Source organism: Symphodus melops (genome assembly GCF_947650265.1).
Source record: "Symphodus melops genome assembly, chromosome: 14".
Taxonomy (NCBI): Eukaryota; Metazoa; Chordata; class Actinopteri; order Labriformes; family Labridae; genus Symphodus; species Symphodus melops.
This window is the reverse complement of record NC_136704.1, coordinates 2973866-2990799: the sequence shown is the minus strand read 5'-3', so window position 1 is coordinate 2990799 and position 16934 is coordinate 2973866. Positions and strand designations below refer to the sequence as shown.

The 16934-nt window shown below is 44.3% G+C and overlaps 1 protein-coding gene across 2 annotated transcripts; it reads right to left on the bottom strand.

The window, feature by feature from the left end:
• Nucleotides 1-5551: 5551 nt before the first annotated feature.
• On the bottom strand, nucleotides 5552-9678 carry LOC306835272 (uncharacterized protein). 2 transcript variants are annotated; one of them, XM_079361725.1, is made up of 6 exons: nucleotides 9521-9678; nucleotides 8025-8389; nucleotides 7800-7917; nucleotides 6378-6585; nucleotides 6063-6204; nucleotides 5552-5951 (listed from the first exon to the last, which is right to left on the bottom strand). In XM_079361725.1, the coding sequence occupies exons 1-4, from the start codon at nucleotides 9527-9529 to the stop codon at nucleotides 6463-6465; spliced, it is 615 nt and encodes a 204-aa protein (XP_079217851.1). In that variant the 5' UTR covers nucleotides 9530-9678; the 3' UTR covers nucleotides 5552-5951; nucleotides 6063-6204; nucleotides 6378-6462. The 2 variants fall into 2 exon arrangements, with proteins under 2 accessions (XP_079217851.1, XP_079217852.1); XM_079361726.1 differs by having other exon boundaries at nucleotides 5552-5873.
• Nucleotides 9679-16934: the final 7256 nt, after the last annotated feature.

Here is a 16934-nt window from a genome sequence, read left to right as displayed (position 1 = left end):
CGGGAACTTTAACCACACCGAGCCAGACGCGGGAACAAGTTCAGACACGGCACAGAAAAGTGTCTTTAGATTGGTCATGACCAACACACGGTCAAAACTTTCTGACAACACGCGGTCAAATGTGACAAAGCAAGATTTGTATTCCAACAATCCAATAATAAAAACTAAAACACCTCTGTGTTAACGAAATATATCACTTACGTTGCCATGGTTACGTCTTCAGATGAGCTGGAGGAGGGGGCAGCTGATTGGTTCTCTGTAATGAAAAAAAACAAGCAAGTGACCTCGACGTCCTGTCAGCTGCCATCTTGATATTATCAGCTCTCAACGAGTGAACAAACTCGCTCAGCTCCTCCCCCTTCATGCAAACATTTATTAAACAATTTCACTGAATGTTGCTTCATATCGATCTTACCGTCAGTTTGTCTTTGTTCCCGTGTATTTCAATCTGCTGTTTTCGCTTCTCTTTGTAAGTCTGTGTTTTAAAGTGTTCTAACCTGTCGCTCAGAGTCAGCGGTCTGATGTTGAGGAGAGAGAGCAGAGTTTATATCAGCAGTGGGAGGGCACCTGAGGTCACATGAGCACAGTACAACCTGACGGCTGTACTGTGCTTCATTGATTTCAAAAAGGCGTTTGACTCAGTGCACAGAGGCAGCATATGGCCTATGGTGTCCCTCCTAACTTGCTCTGGGCAATAGAGACCACATACTGTATGCAGGTACACCGGCCAAGGATTTGACCCCAGATGGCGACAGTTTGGAGTTTGACATCCTGGCTGGGGTAATGCAAAGAGATACCCTCGCCCCATTCCTCTTTGTCATTGTCCTGGACTACGCACTCAGGAAGGCGATCAACGGGCGAGAGCAGGATCTTGGCCTCACTATCACACCAAGGAGGTCAAGTAGGCACCCTGCAGTAGTCCTGACTGGTCTGGACTATGCGGACGGTCGGCCTCCAGCTGAACGCCAAGAAAACTGAGGTGATCATCTATAACATCCAAGTGGAACACTCACCCCTTACAACAACAGGAGGCACTGCTCTGAAGGAACTCCACGACCTCAAGTAACTGGGCTCATGGGTCAACTCAGAGCAAGATCTGAATGTGAGAAAGGCACTTACATGGAGAGCCCTGAATGGTATGGCCAGTGTCTGGAACTCCAATCTCCCCCAACAAATCAAACTCAGCTTCTTCTATGTGACAGTGGAGTCTGTTCTCCTTTACGGCAGTGAATGCTGGACCATTAAGCCAACTTTGCAGAAGGCTTTAGACGGTTGCTAAACTAGAATGCTACGTGTAGTTCTGAACATCAGCAAGAGCGCACATGTCACCAATGAGGCTCTGTATATTGGAGTATCCAGGGTGAGCGACAAAATAGCTGTCAGGGGAATGAGACTTGCAGGGCACTGCCAAAGACACCAAGAGCTGCCAGCCAGCAAACTGGTGCTGTGGGAACCAACACATGGGCACCGGTCACAAGGAGGTCCCACAAACACACGGATGTTGGATGTTATCAAGAAAGACGCAGGAGCGCAAAGCACCAACGAGCTGCCGGAAGTATGAAAAACCGGGATGACTGGAAGTGACGATGGAAGGCTCATCTGAGGATGACCTAGAGAGAGCAACTCACTAGAAACCAAAACAGAGGTAGAAACTGTCTAATTAAAAAGGTTGCTTAATCAAAGTCAAAGAAAAAACTGTTCAACAAAAGGAACTCTGAGTTATCTGATGAAATGCTTATGTGTAGTTTTTTATATCATGCATGTATTTCTACGGAAAGACAAAAAAAAGGACATTGAGGAACATGGAATATTTAGTCTGTGTTTTTCTTACCCTCTGGTTGGTTCATTGTCTTTGCCACAAGTTAGATGTATCCCCGTGTTCTCTGCTCCCTGGATTTACTTTGTTTTTCTTCTTGTGGATTTTGGATTATTGTTTGAGTGAGTTTGTTTTTGGCGGTCCGGCTCAGGTCGTTTTGGTATGGCGTGCATTATGCGGCGTTTCCATAGACTAATCCTGGGAAAGATTCCCAAATAAACGATTCGTACCGTCCCACTTTTTGGGACCCTTCCATTGGGGTGCCAAGAATGACGAGCTGACCCAAAAAGGTGGACCTAAACACTGCAGTCCGTTGATTGGTTGAAAGAATCGTCACTTCCCGTGTTACGTCAGTAAACAAAACCCCACCGTGTTTAAACCACTGACTGTAACACAGCTGATTGTTTACGTCTGAATTTCATCTCGCGGCACACAGCCTTCTCAAAGCTTGATTGAGTTCTTGTAATGAAGAGTCACATGTCAGTGACAGAGGAGATGAACTGCTGGATGTCTTCCAGCGTTGGTTTTGTTTGAGTAGCGTTTTTCTCCTTTGTTGAACTTATTATTTAGCCGTTAGCCGTTAGCTGTTAGCTGCTATCATATGATGCTATTTACATAGCGGCTATCTTCATCCAGCTTACATGCCACCTACCAAATAGGGCACGGGGCCAAACTGTATTGATCCGTACCGGACTGCTGTGTGGAAACGGGGCTAAAGAACAAAGTAAAGTTTTACAATGGCCGTTTTTAGAAATGCAACATGGCTGCCACTTAGACAACGAGGAAAATGCACACATTGTTTTTCTGACTCCTTACACGATTACCTTTCCAAAAAAGTTTATTTTAGCAAATCCTGCAGAAAGATATCGTGAACCTGACTATTTGTGTCGATGTATCTCAGACTTGAGTGTGAGAATAATACATGATTTTTACATCATGACAAATGCATAATCACCAAGTGTAATGTATTAGTGTCTGCATTGTTACTGTAAAAATCAGTTGCTGTTCTCATTGTCTTAACAGAGCTGCTTGACTGCCTCTTGAGCCTGTGCATCTTTTTTCTATCTCTCTCTCTGTGGAGCGGGGATTGCTTGCTGTATCAGTTTGTAAGTCTGTAAAAACTTCTACCAATGTCTGCCACGAGGTGCCCATCTGATGAGCCAATCACAGCCTCCCTGTCTCCCTGCTCTCTGATGAACCAACCAATCACAGGCCTCCCTGTCTCCCTGCTCGTTCTCTATCGCATGCATGCTCTAGCTCACACTCAAAGCTCGTCACCGATGACGGAGTTTATACTGAGTTTACTGACCGCTGAATGAGACATGAGATGACGTAGTTTCTACACGATGAAGAGATGAGCTGAGGTCACCTTCTGGAGCAACGGCACTAGGCCATGTAAGTGAGGGGGCGTGGCTTTAGAGGGAACACAGAGGGGAGGGGGAGGGTGTAGACGGAGCGCTGAGGGAATGCGACTTTTTACATTTCAGTTATTTAAATTCACCAACCCTGCCTTTAAGTGAAACATGGACATTTTAAGTTTTCAATTTAACCATCAGCTCTTACAGCGTGAGAAACGGCGATATTATCGGTCACATCAAGATTCAAACGGCCCAGAAATCTGAACTGACGAGCAGTTTGCCGTCAGTGTTGCTTCACACAGTATACCTGCATGGTAAATATACTGTGTGTGTGTGTGTGTGTGTGTGTGTGTTTTAAGAGCGGCCTCTGTGTCTACATGTCGGTTACACTCTGTTAGCTTCATCCTTGGAGTCTGTAATAGAAATGATCCTGAATGGATGAATAAACTGCTGCACTGAAGGGAAATGAACGTGTTCATGTCTGAAGGTCTGGTGCTCGGCGAGAGATTTAATGGTGTGTTGAGAGACTACAAGCCACAAAGAGTGTAAATGTGGCGTGTGGGTTGAAGTGTTGGCCTGCAGGTACAGTCTCCCAGGCACGAGGTTTTATAAAAAGGCTGCACTTTAAAAAGTCAGTTTGAACTACTGCAGTGACCTCTGGAGAGACCGGTGAGCCGGAAAGGTACCTCAGAAAGAACAGACAGTAGTCCTTCTCCTGATTCTCCTGACATCTGATTTCTTCTCAAGCTGTCACAAGAAACTGAAGTAACGTTTGATGGACGACAGACAGATATCTAAAAAATGCAGTCAAAGAAATATAGATTTTTTTTTTTCAGGTGAATATTTTGGATTGGTAATCAAAATAAATCCTAAACACAGAAACCATGCCGAGTCTGACGCATTTATTTTTCTATTGATTGCGAAGAGCCGAAAGAGTAAAAAAAAAAGACAAAATGGACTTACCATGTTTCCACTCACATGTACCTCCACAGGCAAATAAACTGTAAATCCATTAAATCTTATGGGAATCTCCTTGATATCTGATGTGGCTGAGAAAATCCCCCTTCGTAATATTTTGGTCCAATGGACAAAAAAAAACTGAACTTCAGGATTTCAGAGACAGATGAAAATTTCGTATGAAAAAAACCGTACACAATGTGCATGGTTTCTGCACATTAGAGTTTTTATCAGTTTGTGGTAAAATAAAAATGGATACAATAAAAACAGACTGTGAAATGACCTTAATATATTATCATGCTTGAATGGAAACCATGGAGGTTTTCTCCCAGCAGAGGTCACTCATGACACCGTTTCGTCTCCCTCCATCAAATTACATCTCCTGCTTGTAATTTTACTCCAAAGCTTCCTCCCTTATTGCCTCGCCGGCTGTGTCCCCGGGGGAATCAGGTCCCAATTTGAGCAGGTTTGTGCAATATAGGCTCCTGTGGATTGTTTGTTTATTGGCTGCAGGCTGTCTGTCAGGTTGGTCGTTTCTGTTCAGATGAGGTTTTGTGAGAAACTTTGTGTCCTAAAGGGGAAGAAGCTCAATCTGTGTCACTCTCAGGAGAAGATCTGCTGCCTGACAGATGAACTACAGCAAGAAAGTTTATGCTGAGGAAAGTTTTTAAAGACGCATCTCCACATAATGAAATCCTGAGGTCGGGAACCTTTTTTGATGAGAGAGCCAAAAAAGTCACATATTTTAAAATTAATTTCTTTGAGAGCCATCCTATGTTTTGACCGTTTCATCAATGAAATGTTATCATTGCATATTAGACACACCGCGGTCCCTGCTCTCTGCACAAATGTGAATTCCTCTGTCCATTCATGCTGAAATATGTGGTACTCCTCATCTCTTTTTCTTTTCCCCATCTTCTTCGGGTTTGCTCTGCATCAAGTAGCGAGCTGATTTACTGATTAAAACGGCAGGAAGTGTAGGCTAGTCTAGCTATTTACCGCTATAATCCAATAAAAATAGAGGCGTCTGACCCTCCCGTACGTGAAGTCGAAGGACAGCTGCGATTGGCTACAGACCAACACAACTCTGAACAAGTGTGGTAAAAAACGATAATAATGTATGGTGGTTTGTTTTTTTTCAAGATTATTTTAACACTATGATTTCTGTAACGTTTTACTTGAATATCAGCGGAATTATTTACTACTTTTTGTGTAAAGAAATGCCAGCTGAAATTTATCTGAGAGCCAGATGCCAGACTAGGTGACAGAGTTACATATTACTCCTTTAAATCAACACAAACAGAACAAGTCTGTAACTGAGAACACTTATAAATGTGATGCTAAAAGATCCTTCATTACACATTTTCACTAAAACGTGTTTCCACACTTAAAATTCAACATGAATAGTAAAAAATAAAAACCTGGATTCTTTCATTTTTAGTTATTTTTCTGACATTTTAATCTTTGGCGTGAGGCAGTAACAACGGGCCCAGAGCAGGCTGTCAGTGCTTGGGCTCCGGAGTTAGAAGGTACACACACACACACACACACACACACAAACGAGTGTGTTGAAACTGAAAAATCCTTATGAAAACAGAACACTGTGTCTGATCGACTTCATGTGTGTTTAAGTTTCTGCAGGTTAACCGTTAAAAGCTGAAGTTGGAGGTCTGGTTGATGGCGGCCGGTTTAGCGAGTAGATTTCTGAGGTGGAGGTTGACGGTGCAGCTTTCTTCCACTTCCTGCAGGTGTAGGCGACGGTGATGGTAAATGAATGGTTGAAGAGGAGGAGGTGATGAAGATTCATCAAGGCGAGCACACTGGAAATAAATGTGATCATATAAATGTTAAAGTTCTGCCAAGCTCGTGAGTTTCTAAAATGTTGAAGAAAGTTGGTTACTTTCTTGTTTTTATGAAGATTTGTGACTTACTTTAGTTTTTGATTGTATTGACAAAGTTCGATGTTTCTGGCTGAAGATGCTCCTCATGGTGAACACGCTGTTTGTGACGCCGGCCTCAGAAACCACAAAGCTGATCCTGTCCTCTCTGAACGTGACGTGTTGAGGATGTGGTCTGTAAAAAATCATCCAACATGACACTAAAGAGTGAGAAACTTTGCTGCAGGAGGCATAAAGTGACAACAACAGGAAGTGATATCTAAAATAACAGCAGTCACATTTCAGTAATAATCAAGCTAATGCTAATCTTCCCTGAATATTAAAGTAGGAGATGAGGCTGCAGCTTACTTGACTTTCAGTAGAAGAAGAGTGCAGACAGGAGCTGAAGCTTCATCCTGTATTTCAGGAAGTCTGCAGGCAGAAGCTGGAGCTTTCACAGGTAGAGGTCAATGCTGCAGGATGGGTGCAGAACCTTCAGCTGGATTTGGACAGCAGGTGGAGGCTTCTGACCCAGGAAGAGGCAGAGAGGGAAGTTTCTGCTTTCTTTTGTACCTGTCTACACCGGTGGAGGAAACAGAGCAGGTTATTTAAAGAAGCAAGAAGAATCTGAGGATGGAGGCAGCGGCTGTTGCTTTCTCCTTGATGTTTTGGATTCCCTCTCTTGCAGAACCTTGCTGACTGAAATCCTAACAGTTGATTCCTCTAAATAGCCATGATACAAGTGGGGGCGAAAAAACCTGTTTTTTTGAGCCAGGAAAAATTCCCCACACGACCTCCTGATGGACGGTCACGATTCACGCTTGCATTGGCTCCATACATTATATGCAGGTTGAGGTCATATTTGCTTGCAAAGGCCCTCAGTGGAGGTTTGATATGAGTCTGTCTGCCAGGATGCAGGTGGAGGAAGCTGCATGTTTCTGACAGAGGTTGAAGGTAAAGCTTGGTTGAGGAATCAGAGACTGGTGTTGTAGTTTGAGGCCTCAGATCCTCAGGTGGAGGCAGACCGGTTTCTAGATGTTGTCATGGTAGCTCTTAGCGAGCAGTATCTGCAGGTGGAGGAAACTGCAGGCTGCTCACAAAGGCTTCAAGATGGAGGATTAATATAGACGATTCTGTCAGATGCAACGAGCTAAGATGACTTTGCAGGTTGCAGACAAGAGTCAGAGGACATAGTTGGTGTAGAAGTTGGCTTTTAGAGTCATTTGATTGGATCTACAGGTGGAGTTTGTAGTGATATTTTAATGCAGATTCCTTAGCTGGAGGTTTGATATCCACTTATCTGTAAGAGCCTGCAGGTGGAGGAAGCTGCAGGATTCTTGCAGAGATATCAAGTTGACCAATAAGGTGAATATTGTAGCTTTGAGCTTTGAGCTTGGAGGTGGAGCTAAGCTAAAGCTAATGGTTGTAGGTAGAGAATTTGTATTTGGCTGTGTGCAGGTGGAGGTCTTAGCAGCAGAGGACTGATGGCAGTGTTTAGATTTTAAGAGTGATGGAAGATCCTCCTGCTGCTTGCTGTCAAATGTATATATCCCAGGAGGTGCTTAAGGTGGAGTCTTGATTTAAGAGCTTTAATCTAAGTCACTAAAAGTCTATTAATCTATTCTAATATTTACAGCTGCATTTTGGTCTTTGTATGCAGCATCTTCTTTCGTTTTAGTTTGACTTCTTGGCTCTTTTACGGGGCGAGTGTTCAGGACTCGGCTCTCCAATCGTGTCGATATCAAACAGTGGAGGATAGACGCCGCGTCCGTATGACACGTCGACACTCACCTGTCCGTCTTCGTCCTCTGACTCTGTGAAAGAGGGACGGTCCAGTGATTCCCACAGCTTCTGTTTGAGCCGACGTCCCAGGTCTAAACTGTAGGGACGAACCCGGCCACTCTTGTATCTGTGAGGACAGGAGGGAACACAAATATAGTTAATATTAACAATTAAATATAAATCAAAAATTCTGATTTTTAGCAATGAGTGATTCATTATTTTATGGAAACATACCGAAGGAGATCATCTGCCACTTCATGGTAGATGATCTGGAACTCGTCCACTGAGCGGTTGTGAACAGTCAGAGGACCCGTGTCAGGAGGGCTCGGCTGGTCCTCGGTGGAGGCCGGGAGGCTTCGGGGAAACTTTGATGCCACCGGCAGGTCAGCAGGTGGGATGGTGGCAGAAAGAGGCCTGGAGAGGAAGTCCGTCTCCACTGGAGGTTGAGCAGGAGGACGGGGCTCAGAGCTCCTCTTCCTCTTCTGACCGAGGTTTTCAGCAGAGGGCTGCGGCCTCGTGCTGCTGGCTTCAGGCTTCTCCGCACGGCGTGCAGAGATTCTTCGCCTCCAGTAGTTATGGTCTCTCAGGTGGACAGGACACTGCAACAACAACACAGACACCGTACATGAAACCTCTATGATGTAAATGTTAAAATGACACGATACAGAGAGTTTGGATCTCTGTCTTTTAGCTTTACATAAAAGAGCAGAAAAATTCAGTTTGTTCACCTTCAATACAAAAAGTCCTGGATGTCATATTTGTGAGTGGGAACTGAAATCACAGTGTAATGGTGTTTTTTCTCGTGCTCTAAACTCCTCTGTTTGTTATTCTGCACACTCGAGTTGATACTGTGAATATGTCCAACGTGTTTGTACGTAGCATTGATATAAAGGCCAAACACTGTCATTATATAGAAGCTCTCAATAAAGAAACCTCGGGCCAGAGGAACTTCTCATATCTATAAACTCTGGGAGTAATGTGTGTGTCTGATCACACTCAGTCACATTTTACAACCTGTACTTGTACACAGAATAAAAATAACCACTTCAATATGAGCCCTGAATTCAGCTAATGAAGCTCCACTTACACTGATAAAAATATTCTGCTAGATCTACTTAAAAATGTTTTACTTTTTGCATAATTTATTTATGTTGATCAAGCAAGATCGCTCTTTGTTTAAACTACTTATTTTTTTTACATGAATCAGAAAGTCCAAGTGTACGTAATTTTGTCAAGTAGAAAACTAAACTTTGTATAAACTACACAATTTTGTCAATGACATTTGCAAGTATAACCAACTTGATTATATCATGTAGATAAAACAAAACTAGTCTTTGTATACATTACTTATAATCAGGGGCCTTTATAAAGGAAATGATCAACTTTATGCAAATAAAATCCACCTTTGTGATTTAATTTTAGTCGACGTAAAGTCCCTGCAAATCTGCTGAGATAAGAATTAAAATAATATATTTACGTATTCTTAAATGATTCATTTTGTTGATGTGTTTACTTTAAAACACAATATTACATATGGAGGACGTAGCTTAGCATCACTGACAGCGTGTGGAGTTAGATTATTTACTAACCTGCCCAGAAGGCCTAAAACACGCGTGTTGGTGCATCTTTAGCGTGTACACGTGTAGTAAATATTCTCGCATTAATGACTGAGTGTCCACAGACATTTAAAAGTAAAACAAATAAAAGTTCTGAAATGTTTATAATCTCACATTTTCCATGACGGTGGCTCGTTTATTTTCTGTCCTCTGGGAGTCTTTCGTTCTTCTCGGGATGAAGAAATTTTCAGTCGAATCGGAAACTTTTTGGGACAAATCGTCGAGATAAAAGTTGTGTGACCTTTCTCTTGGCTGTTTGGATGATGAGTGAGTTCAAATGTTGTTTTGATTTAAAGGATGCACCAGGAGACGCTGTCTAGCAACCGAGCATTCTCACCTGCACGTCTGTTCTAGAATGTCATGAAGTTTCATCCAATCAGAGCGCAGAATGACCCAGACTGTTTCCTTGTATGGATATTAATTCTTATTAATAATCAAGAATATAGATACAGGCAACATGGCAGTGAGATATCTACTGAATTAGTTCATAGCACATGACCTCACTGTATCATCAGATATTAAAGGGGACAAATCCACCTCAACAGTGTTTTTGAACATTTATCTGGGTAAAGCCTGGTTCACACGGCAGGATAATTACGCCGATTTTGGCCCCGATTCTCCCCTTCCGATAATCTTAAGGACGCCCTGATCATCATAAGATAATCTTAGAAGATCATCCTGCTGTGTGCGGTGTGTTAAGACTGCTCTCGTCGGGACCGCTCTGATCTCAAATCGGGGATATTAGGATAGGATATAACTTTATTGATGCCCAATGGGGAATTTCAGGCGTTACAGCAGCAGCAGTGCAGAATCAAAACAAAGAGTCAAAAATCGAATCAAATAATAACATAAACATGAATACAATCCAGGTAGAAAGGTGGGGATATATACAGAGGACTATAGTGTGGTGGACTCAGCAGGACAATAAAAGAGATAGTATACTGTGCAGTAAATGGCATGTTAAAGTGACCAGTGATGAATTTAAAGTGGCATTTGTGATCAGAAGGTTATGTAAACAGTATTGACCGTTATCAGTAATAAGTTATAAGTACAAGTATAATAGATGTTGTGCAGTTTTGACGAGAGTATAGATATATAGTTATAAGAATATTGTTAGGTTTACGTTTGGCGGACCCCAAAATGCAGAGACAGACAAAAAACCCAAATAGTTTTCACAAAAATATATTTAATTTCAACGGGGAAAAACAAAAAGAGCAGGCAGTGAGGGCAGGCTGGTACTGGCGGCCTACCTGGCAGCCTACCAGGCTTGTCAGGATAACGAGTATAAAGTCATTAATAAGCGACGGGTCCAAAATCAGGGAGCGAGAAATCCATGAACGCTCCTCTGGCCCATAACCCTCCCAATCCACCAAATACTGGAAGCCCCGGCCTCGCCTCCGCACATCCAAAAGTTGCCGGACTGAAAAAGCAGGGGGGATTGTCAATGATCCGGGGGGTTGAGGGGGTTCGGCCGGAGGACAGAGAGTGCTGGAGTTTACATGTTTAAGGAGTGAAACATGGAAAGAAGGATGAACCTTCAACGAGGGGGGAAGTCTTAGGCGGACCACGCAAGGATTAATAACCCGCTTAATCTCATTCGGGCCAATGTACCTGGGTGCCAGTTTCCGGGACTCCACTTGGAGGGGGAGATCCCGAGCGGATAGCCATACCTTTTGACCTGGCTGGTAATTGCAGGAGTGCGGTGACGATCTGCCAGTCACTGGTTCCCCAAAGCAGTACGGGTGAGCGCAGCTCTGGCTTCGCGCCTGATCCGTCATGCCCGTCGTAGATGCCACTGAAAAGAAGGAACTGCCACTTCTGCCTCCTGAGCTGGAAAAAGTGGAGGCTGGAAACCGTTAGCTGCCATAAAAGGGGACATACCTGTGGCTGATGACACCAGGGAATTGTGGGCGTATTCGATCCAGGGGAGATGGGTGGACCAGGAAGCAGGAAACCGAGCAGTGACACAACAAAGTGCCGATTCTAAGTTCTGGTTGGTCCGCTCCGTCTGGCCGTTGGTCTGGAGGTAGTACCCGGAGGACAGGCTGACCGACGCCCCCAACGCCTGACATAATGCCTTCCAAACCTGCGCTAAGAATTGTGGACCTCTGTCCGAAACAATGTCCTGAGGAATGCCATGGAGTTTAAAAACGTGCAGGGTGAGCAGAGAGGCCGTCTCCAGGGCAGAAGGCAACTTAGGCAGGGGAACAAAGTGCGAGATCTTAGAGAATCTGTCAACAATAGTCAGAATGGTGGTATTACCTTCAGACGGAGGTAGGCCTGTGACGAAATCTACGGCAATGTGGGACCAAGGTCTGTGAGGAGTAGGGAGGGGACGAAGTAGACCAGCTAGAGCACGGTGTGACGCCTTACTGCAGGCGCAAACTGAGCAGGCTGAAACATATTCCTTAGTGTCCGCTGACATGGACGGCCACCAGAAGCATCGTCGTAGGAGACTCAGGGTCCGATGAAAACCCGGATGGCAGGCGATCTTGGACCCATGTCCCCACTGAAGAACCTCCGACCTAGCAGCCGGAGGAACGAACAGCTGACCAGGCGGACAATCCACAGGAGTCCGGTGATTCCCTTGGGCCTCCTGGACCAACCTTTCAACCTCCCAACGAGCTGCCCCCACCCCACAAGAGGACTGCAGGATGGTTTCCTCCGAGACATCCTCAACAGGTGGAGAAAACTGCCGCGACAGATCGTCAGGCTTAACGTTCCTAGAGCCTGGGCGGTAAGTGAGGGTAAAGTTGAAGCGTCCCAGGAACAGAACCCAGCGAGCCTGGCGTGGATTGAGCCTGCGGGCAGAATGAAGGTAAGAGAGTTTTCTTGTGGTCTGCCCATACCACAAAGGGATGAGTTGAACCCTCCAACCAGTGCCGCCAACACGAAAGCCAACACAACAGCCAGCAGCTCACGGTTCCCAGCATCATAATTCTTCTCAGCAGGAGTGAGACGTCGGGAGAAGAAAGCACAGGGATGCAATTTTGCTGATCAGTGGCAGAGCGTTGGGAGAGAACAGCCCAAAACACCAGAGTCCGAGGCATCAACGTCAACAACAAACTGACCAGAGGGGTCAGGGTGAGACAAAACAGGAGCTGAAGAAAACAAACTCTTTAATTTAACAAAAGCCCCTTCTGCTGCAGAAGACCAAATGAAGGGAACCTTCACCAACGTTAGCTTGGTCAGTGGTGTAGCAACTCTACTATAATCGCGGATAAACCTTTAATAGAAATTGGCAAACCCTAGGAATCTTTGAAGTTCTAAGTACAGATCTAAAGATCTAAGTACACAAATACAAACCTGTTGAGCATGTCGCGGAGAACATCATTAATGAGTGCCTGGAAGACGGCAGGGGCATTAGTCAACCCAAAAGGCATTACAAGGTTCTCGAAATGCCCCAAAGGTGTATTAAATGCAGTCTTCCACTCGTCTCCCTTCTTAATTATCACCAAGTGGTAGGCGTTTCGGAGGTCCAACTTGGTGAAGATGGTGGCTTTGTGGAGGGGGCCGAAGGCAGAGTCCATGAGAGGAAGAGGGTACTTATTCTTTACGGTGATGTCATTTAGTCCCCTATAATCAATACAGGGCCGCAAAGTCTTGTCTTTCTTTTCTACAAAGAACAATCCCGCCCCTACTGGAGAGGAAGAAGGGCGGATGAGTCCAGTAGCTAAAGAGTCAGAAATATACTTCTCCATGGCCTCCCTTTCAGGCCTGGAGAGGTTGTAAAGTCTGCTGGAGGGTAGAGACGCACCGGAGAGAAGGTCTATACCACAATCGTATAGTCTGTGAGGCAGCTGTGATAAAGCACGGTCCTTACTAAAAACTTCCTGGTCATGATATTCAGATGGAATCAGCAGATCAGCCAGTTTTGGAGGGCTAGGTGTGGTAGTGACAGTGGTGTGTATCGCAGAGTGTAAGCAGTGGGAATGACAGAGCAGACTCCAATTAGTAATGGTTAGCGTAGACCAGTCTATGGGTGGGCAGTGGAGCTGAAGCCAGGGGAAGCCTAACACGAGTGGTGATGTGGGTGACGAAATTATATGTAACGAAATGGTCTCATGATGGTTACCTGACATAACCAAGGTAATAGGCCCAGTGTGGTGAGTGATACGGGCGAGGAGTCTACCGTTGAGAGCAAACACGTCCTTTGGTCTGGGAAGAGGCTCAGATGGTAAGTGGTGCCGGGGAAACAAAACAAGAGTCAATGAAATTGTCATCCAGAATCCACCAGAACTTGGAGCGAAACAGAGGTCTGACCCCAGGAGACAGTACCTTTTAGGGTTCAGCCAGACGTTCCCAGCAGACCCTCACTGCACGTTTGGGCCTGCTGAGTCTGACCGGCTTCCTCCCCTGCCAGCGCATCCAACTCACCACCAGGTGATGATCAGTTGACAGCTCAGCCCCTCTCTTCACCCGAGTGTCCGAGACACACAGAGGTCAGATGACACGACCACAAAGTCTATCATTGACCTCCGGCCTAGAGTGTCCTTGTCAAAGCCAGGAACCACAGGGACTCAAAAATGCAGACTCAAAAGACAGTTACCAAAAAGGGGTAATTTAATACGGTCCAGGTCGGTACACAGAAGTCAGTCCACTCAAGCAAACAAATCCGAAAGGGGGCAGGCAGAGAATCAAAAACAAGAGGCAGGCAGAGAGTCAAAAATACCAGAGAATCTAATCAGGAATAATAATTGCTGGAACGAGGGTCACGAAAACACACTACGAACTGGCAACATGAGGAATGAAACACCAGGGATATATGGACAGACAATCAGGGAATGACGAGACACAGGTGAGGGTAATTAGGGCGGAGTTGACACACAAGGCAGGAACATGAGGAGCAGGAACTGGAAGACAGAGACAAGGGTAAGTACAAAATATAACAGGAACAGGCAAAGAATGAAAAATAGAAAAATAAACAAACAAAAAAAGTTACTACACGGATGTGTCAGTCCTGGTGCCACGTGCACTTATAATAATAATAATAATTTACACTTTATTAATCCCACGAGGGGAAATTCGGTTTACACTCTGTCTAACACACACATAGGCCGAGATACACACTCATGCACAAACAGGGTTCTAGTGACATGCATTAATGGAGAGGTCTCAGAGTGAGGGGGCTGCCCACAGTGAGCGCTCCAGAGCAGTTTTGGGGTTCGGTGCCTTGCTCAGGGGCACCTCGGCAGTGCTCAGGAAATGGACTGGCACCTCTCCAGCTACCAGACCAGTTTCCGGACTTGGTCCGTGCCGGGACTTGAACCGGCGACCCTCCGGTTCCCAACCCAAGTCCCTACAGACTTGGGTTGGGAACCGGAACAGCTACTGCCGCCCCATGGACATCCCTGTGCTCGAACATGGTGTTTGTTATGGACAAACTGGGACTGGCACAGAAGTCCAATAACAGAACACTGCTCTGGTTCAGATCAGAGAGGCCGTTCATCCCAATCACCCCCCTCCAGGTCTCACAATCGTTGTCCACATGAGCATTGAAGTCCCCCAGTAGAACAATGGAGTCCCCAGTCGGAGCACCGTCCAGCACCCCTCCCAGGGACTACAAGAAGGCCAGGTACTCCGCACTGCTGTTCAGTCGTAGGCTGAGACAACAGTCAGAGACTTTTTTTTCAAATCAAGTTCATTTCCCATTTCACTAACAACACCCTCAACGACCAATTTCAATCTGGATTGTGTATCCAGCATTGCACTGAAACAGCCCTCCTTAAACTCACACATGACCTCCTCCTCTCCTCTGACTACTCTCCATCCTCATAGATTGTATCTGATGTGGTGGTCTGACAGATGTGTAGATTGTGGTTGTTGTGGTGGTCTGACCGTCACACATTGGGCTAAGATCACATTAATGTCTTAATGATGATGACATCATTGACTGTAAAATCTGAAGCTCAGGTTTGACTGTTAATGAGTTATGATAATTTCTTTAAATGAAGCTGTTGAACCATTGAATCCTTATCAGCAGAGCTTTATACAGTCTATCTGTTATCATATATTTTTTCAAAAACAGTTAAAATGGTTGTGTTAGTTTGCTCTTTGAATCTTTGACTTTGTGGTCAGAATAGAATGAAGCCGTCTGATTGATAAAAACATCTTTTATTGAAGAATAAAAACAGGAAGTTGCAGATGAGATGAAGACATGCTGAGCAAACTGATTCCTAAAAACACATTATTACAGATTCAATAAATGTAGATTAGATCACATATAAAACATAGATCACTGAAAATCATCAACATGAATCAGAACATTTGTGTCGGCTAAATATTTGATTTCAAACACACATTTAGAAACTTCTCCAAAAATCAAAACAAAGAAAACTTGATTTCAAAAGTGAAAGTTTGATTCACCGTCAAAAGATATTTTACTTTCTAAAAGCTGCTAACCTTCAAACTGACGACAACGAGCTGCATCGCAAACGACTGCTGTGTTGTGTTCTGTCCGCTGCCGTCATCACGCTCTTCAAACTGATCTCAGCCTACTGCAAACAAGCAATACCACTCCTTACCAGCAGGTGGCAGCAGTCTGATATTTTTCACATAAAGCAGAAAACTTGAAGCTGAGGAAACACAAATGGGACGTTTACACTCTTTCATCATTATGTTCTGAATTCGTAATGACCACGACTTGATGGAAACATGGTACAGGCGTAACATGAGAAGAGACTTCTGTAAACGCCCTCTTCATACCTTGTTGACTGACTGTGTGTCTCCAACTGGTCACCACCAGTTCAACATGTTAAACCTGACAACAAAACCTTCAACAAGCTCCGAGCAGTACCGACCAGAACCACAGACTTTACCTGGAAGCCCTGTGTACCTGCCTTAAAAGTTCTGCTCTCTCTTAATTCAAAGCTCTTTATTGGCTTGAACATGTAAATATATTACCAAAGCATCAAAGAACAAATAATGCAATAATAATAACCACGAATAATAATAACAAATCAAAAGTAACAGTAACTGTTGAACCAACTATTCTCTGGGAGCAGAATGATCAATACAGATCAGGTACCAATCCCATTCAATGTCTGATTCTCAGTGTGAGATATGCTCTCAGACATCATTTCAAATGAATATACTGATGATTTAGGTTTTTAGAAGCACCAGGAACATTTACCCAAACTGCATCCCAGTCTAATTCATGTCCCATTTCGGATATATCTCTGTCCCAAGCTTTCATTCCTGATGTGGGCAAATATTTCTGGGAAAGGAATCAAAACTTAACTAACTCTAACCCCAATTTTAAATTTACAATGTGATTACATTTAATTTTATGTGTAACATTAACATTATGATTTGATCTTTGTGAGGATTTAAAGTTTGTATCAACAAGAACGCCATGTTTCAATCAGAGCTTCTCAAAATGATTTTCTTCATCTACTCAAACGTTCATTTAACATCTCTGCCAGCAGCTTCAGCCAGATTACCGAACTTGTACCGCAGCACTGTTGTGGATCCCTTCACTCGACTCTTCATCTCCTCCAGTTTCTTGACCTTCTCTTCGTCTCCGTTC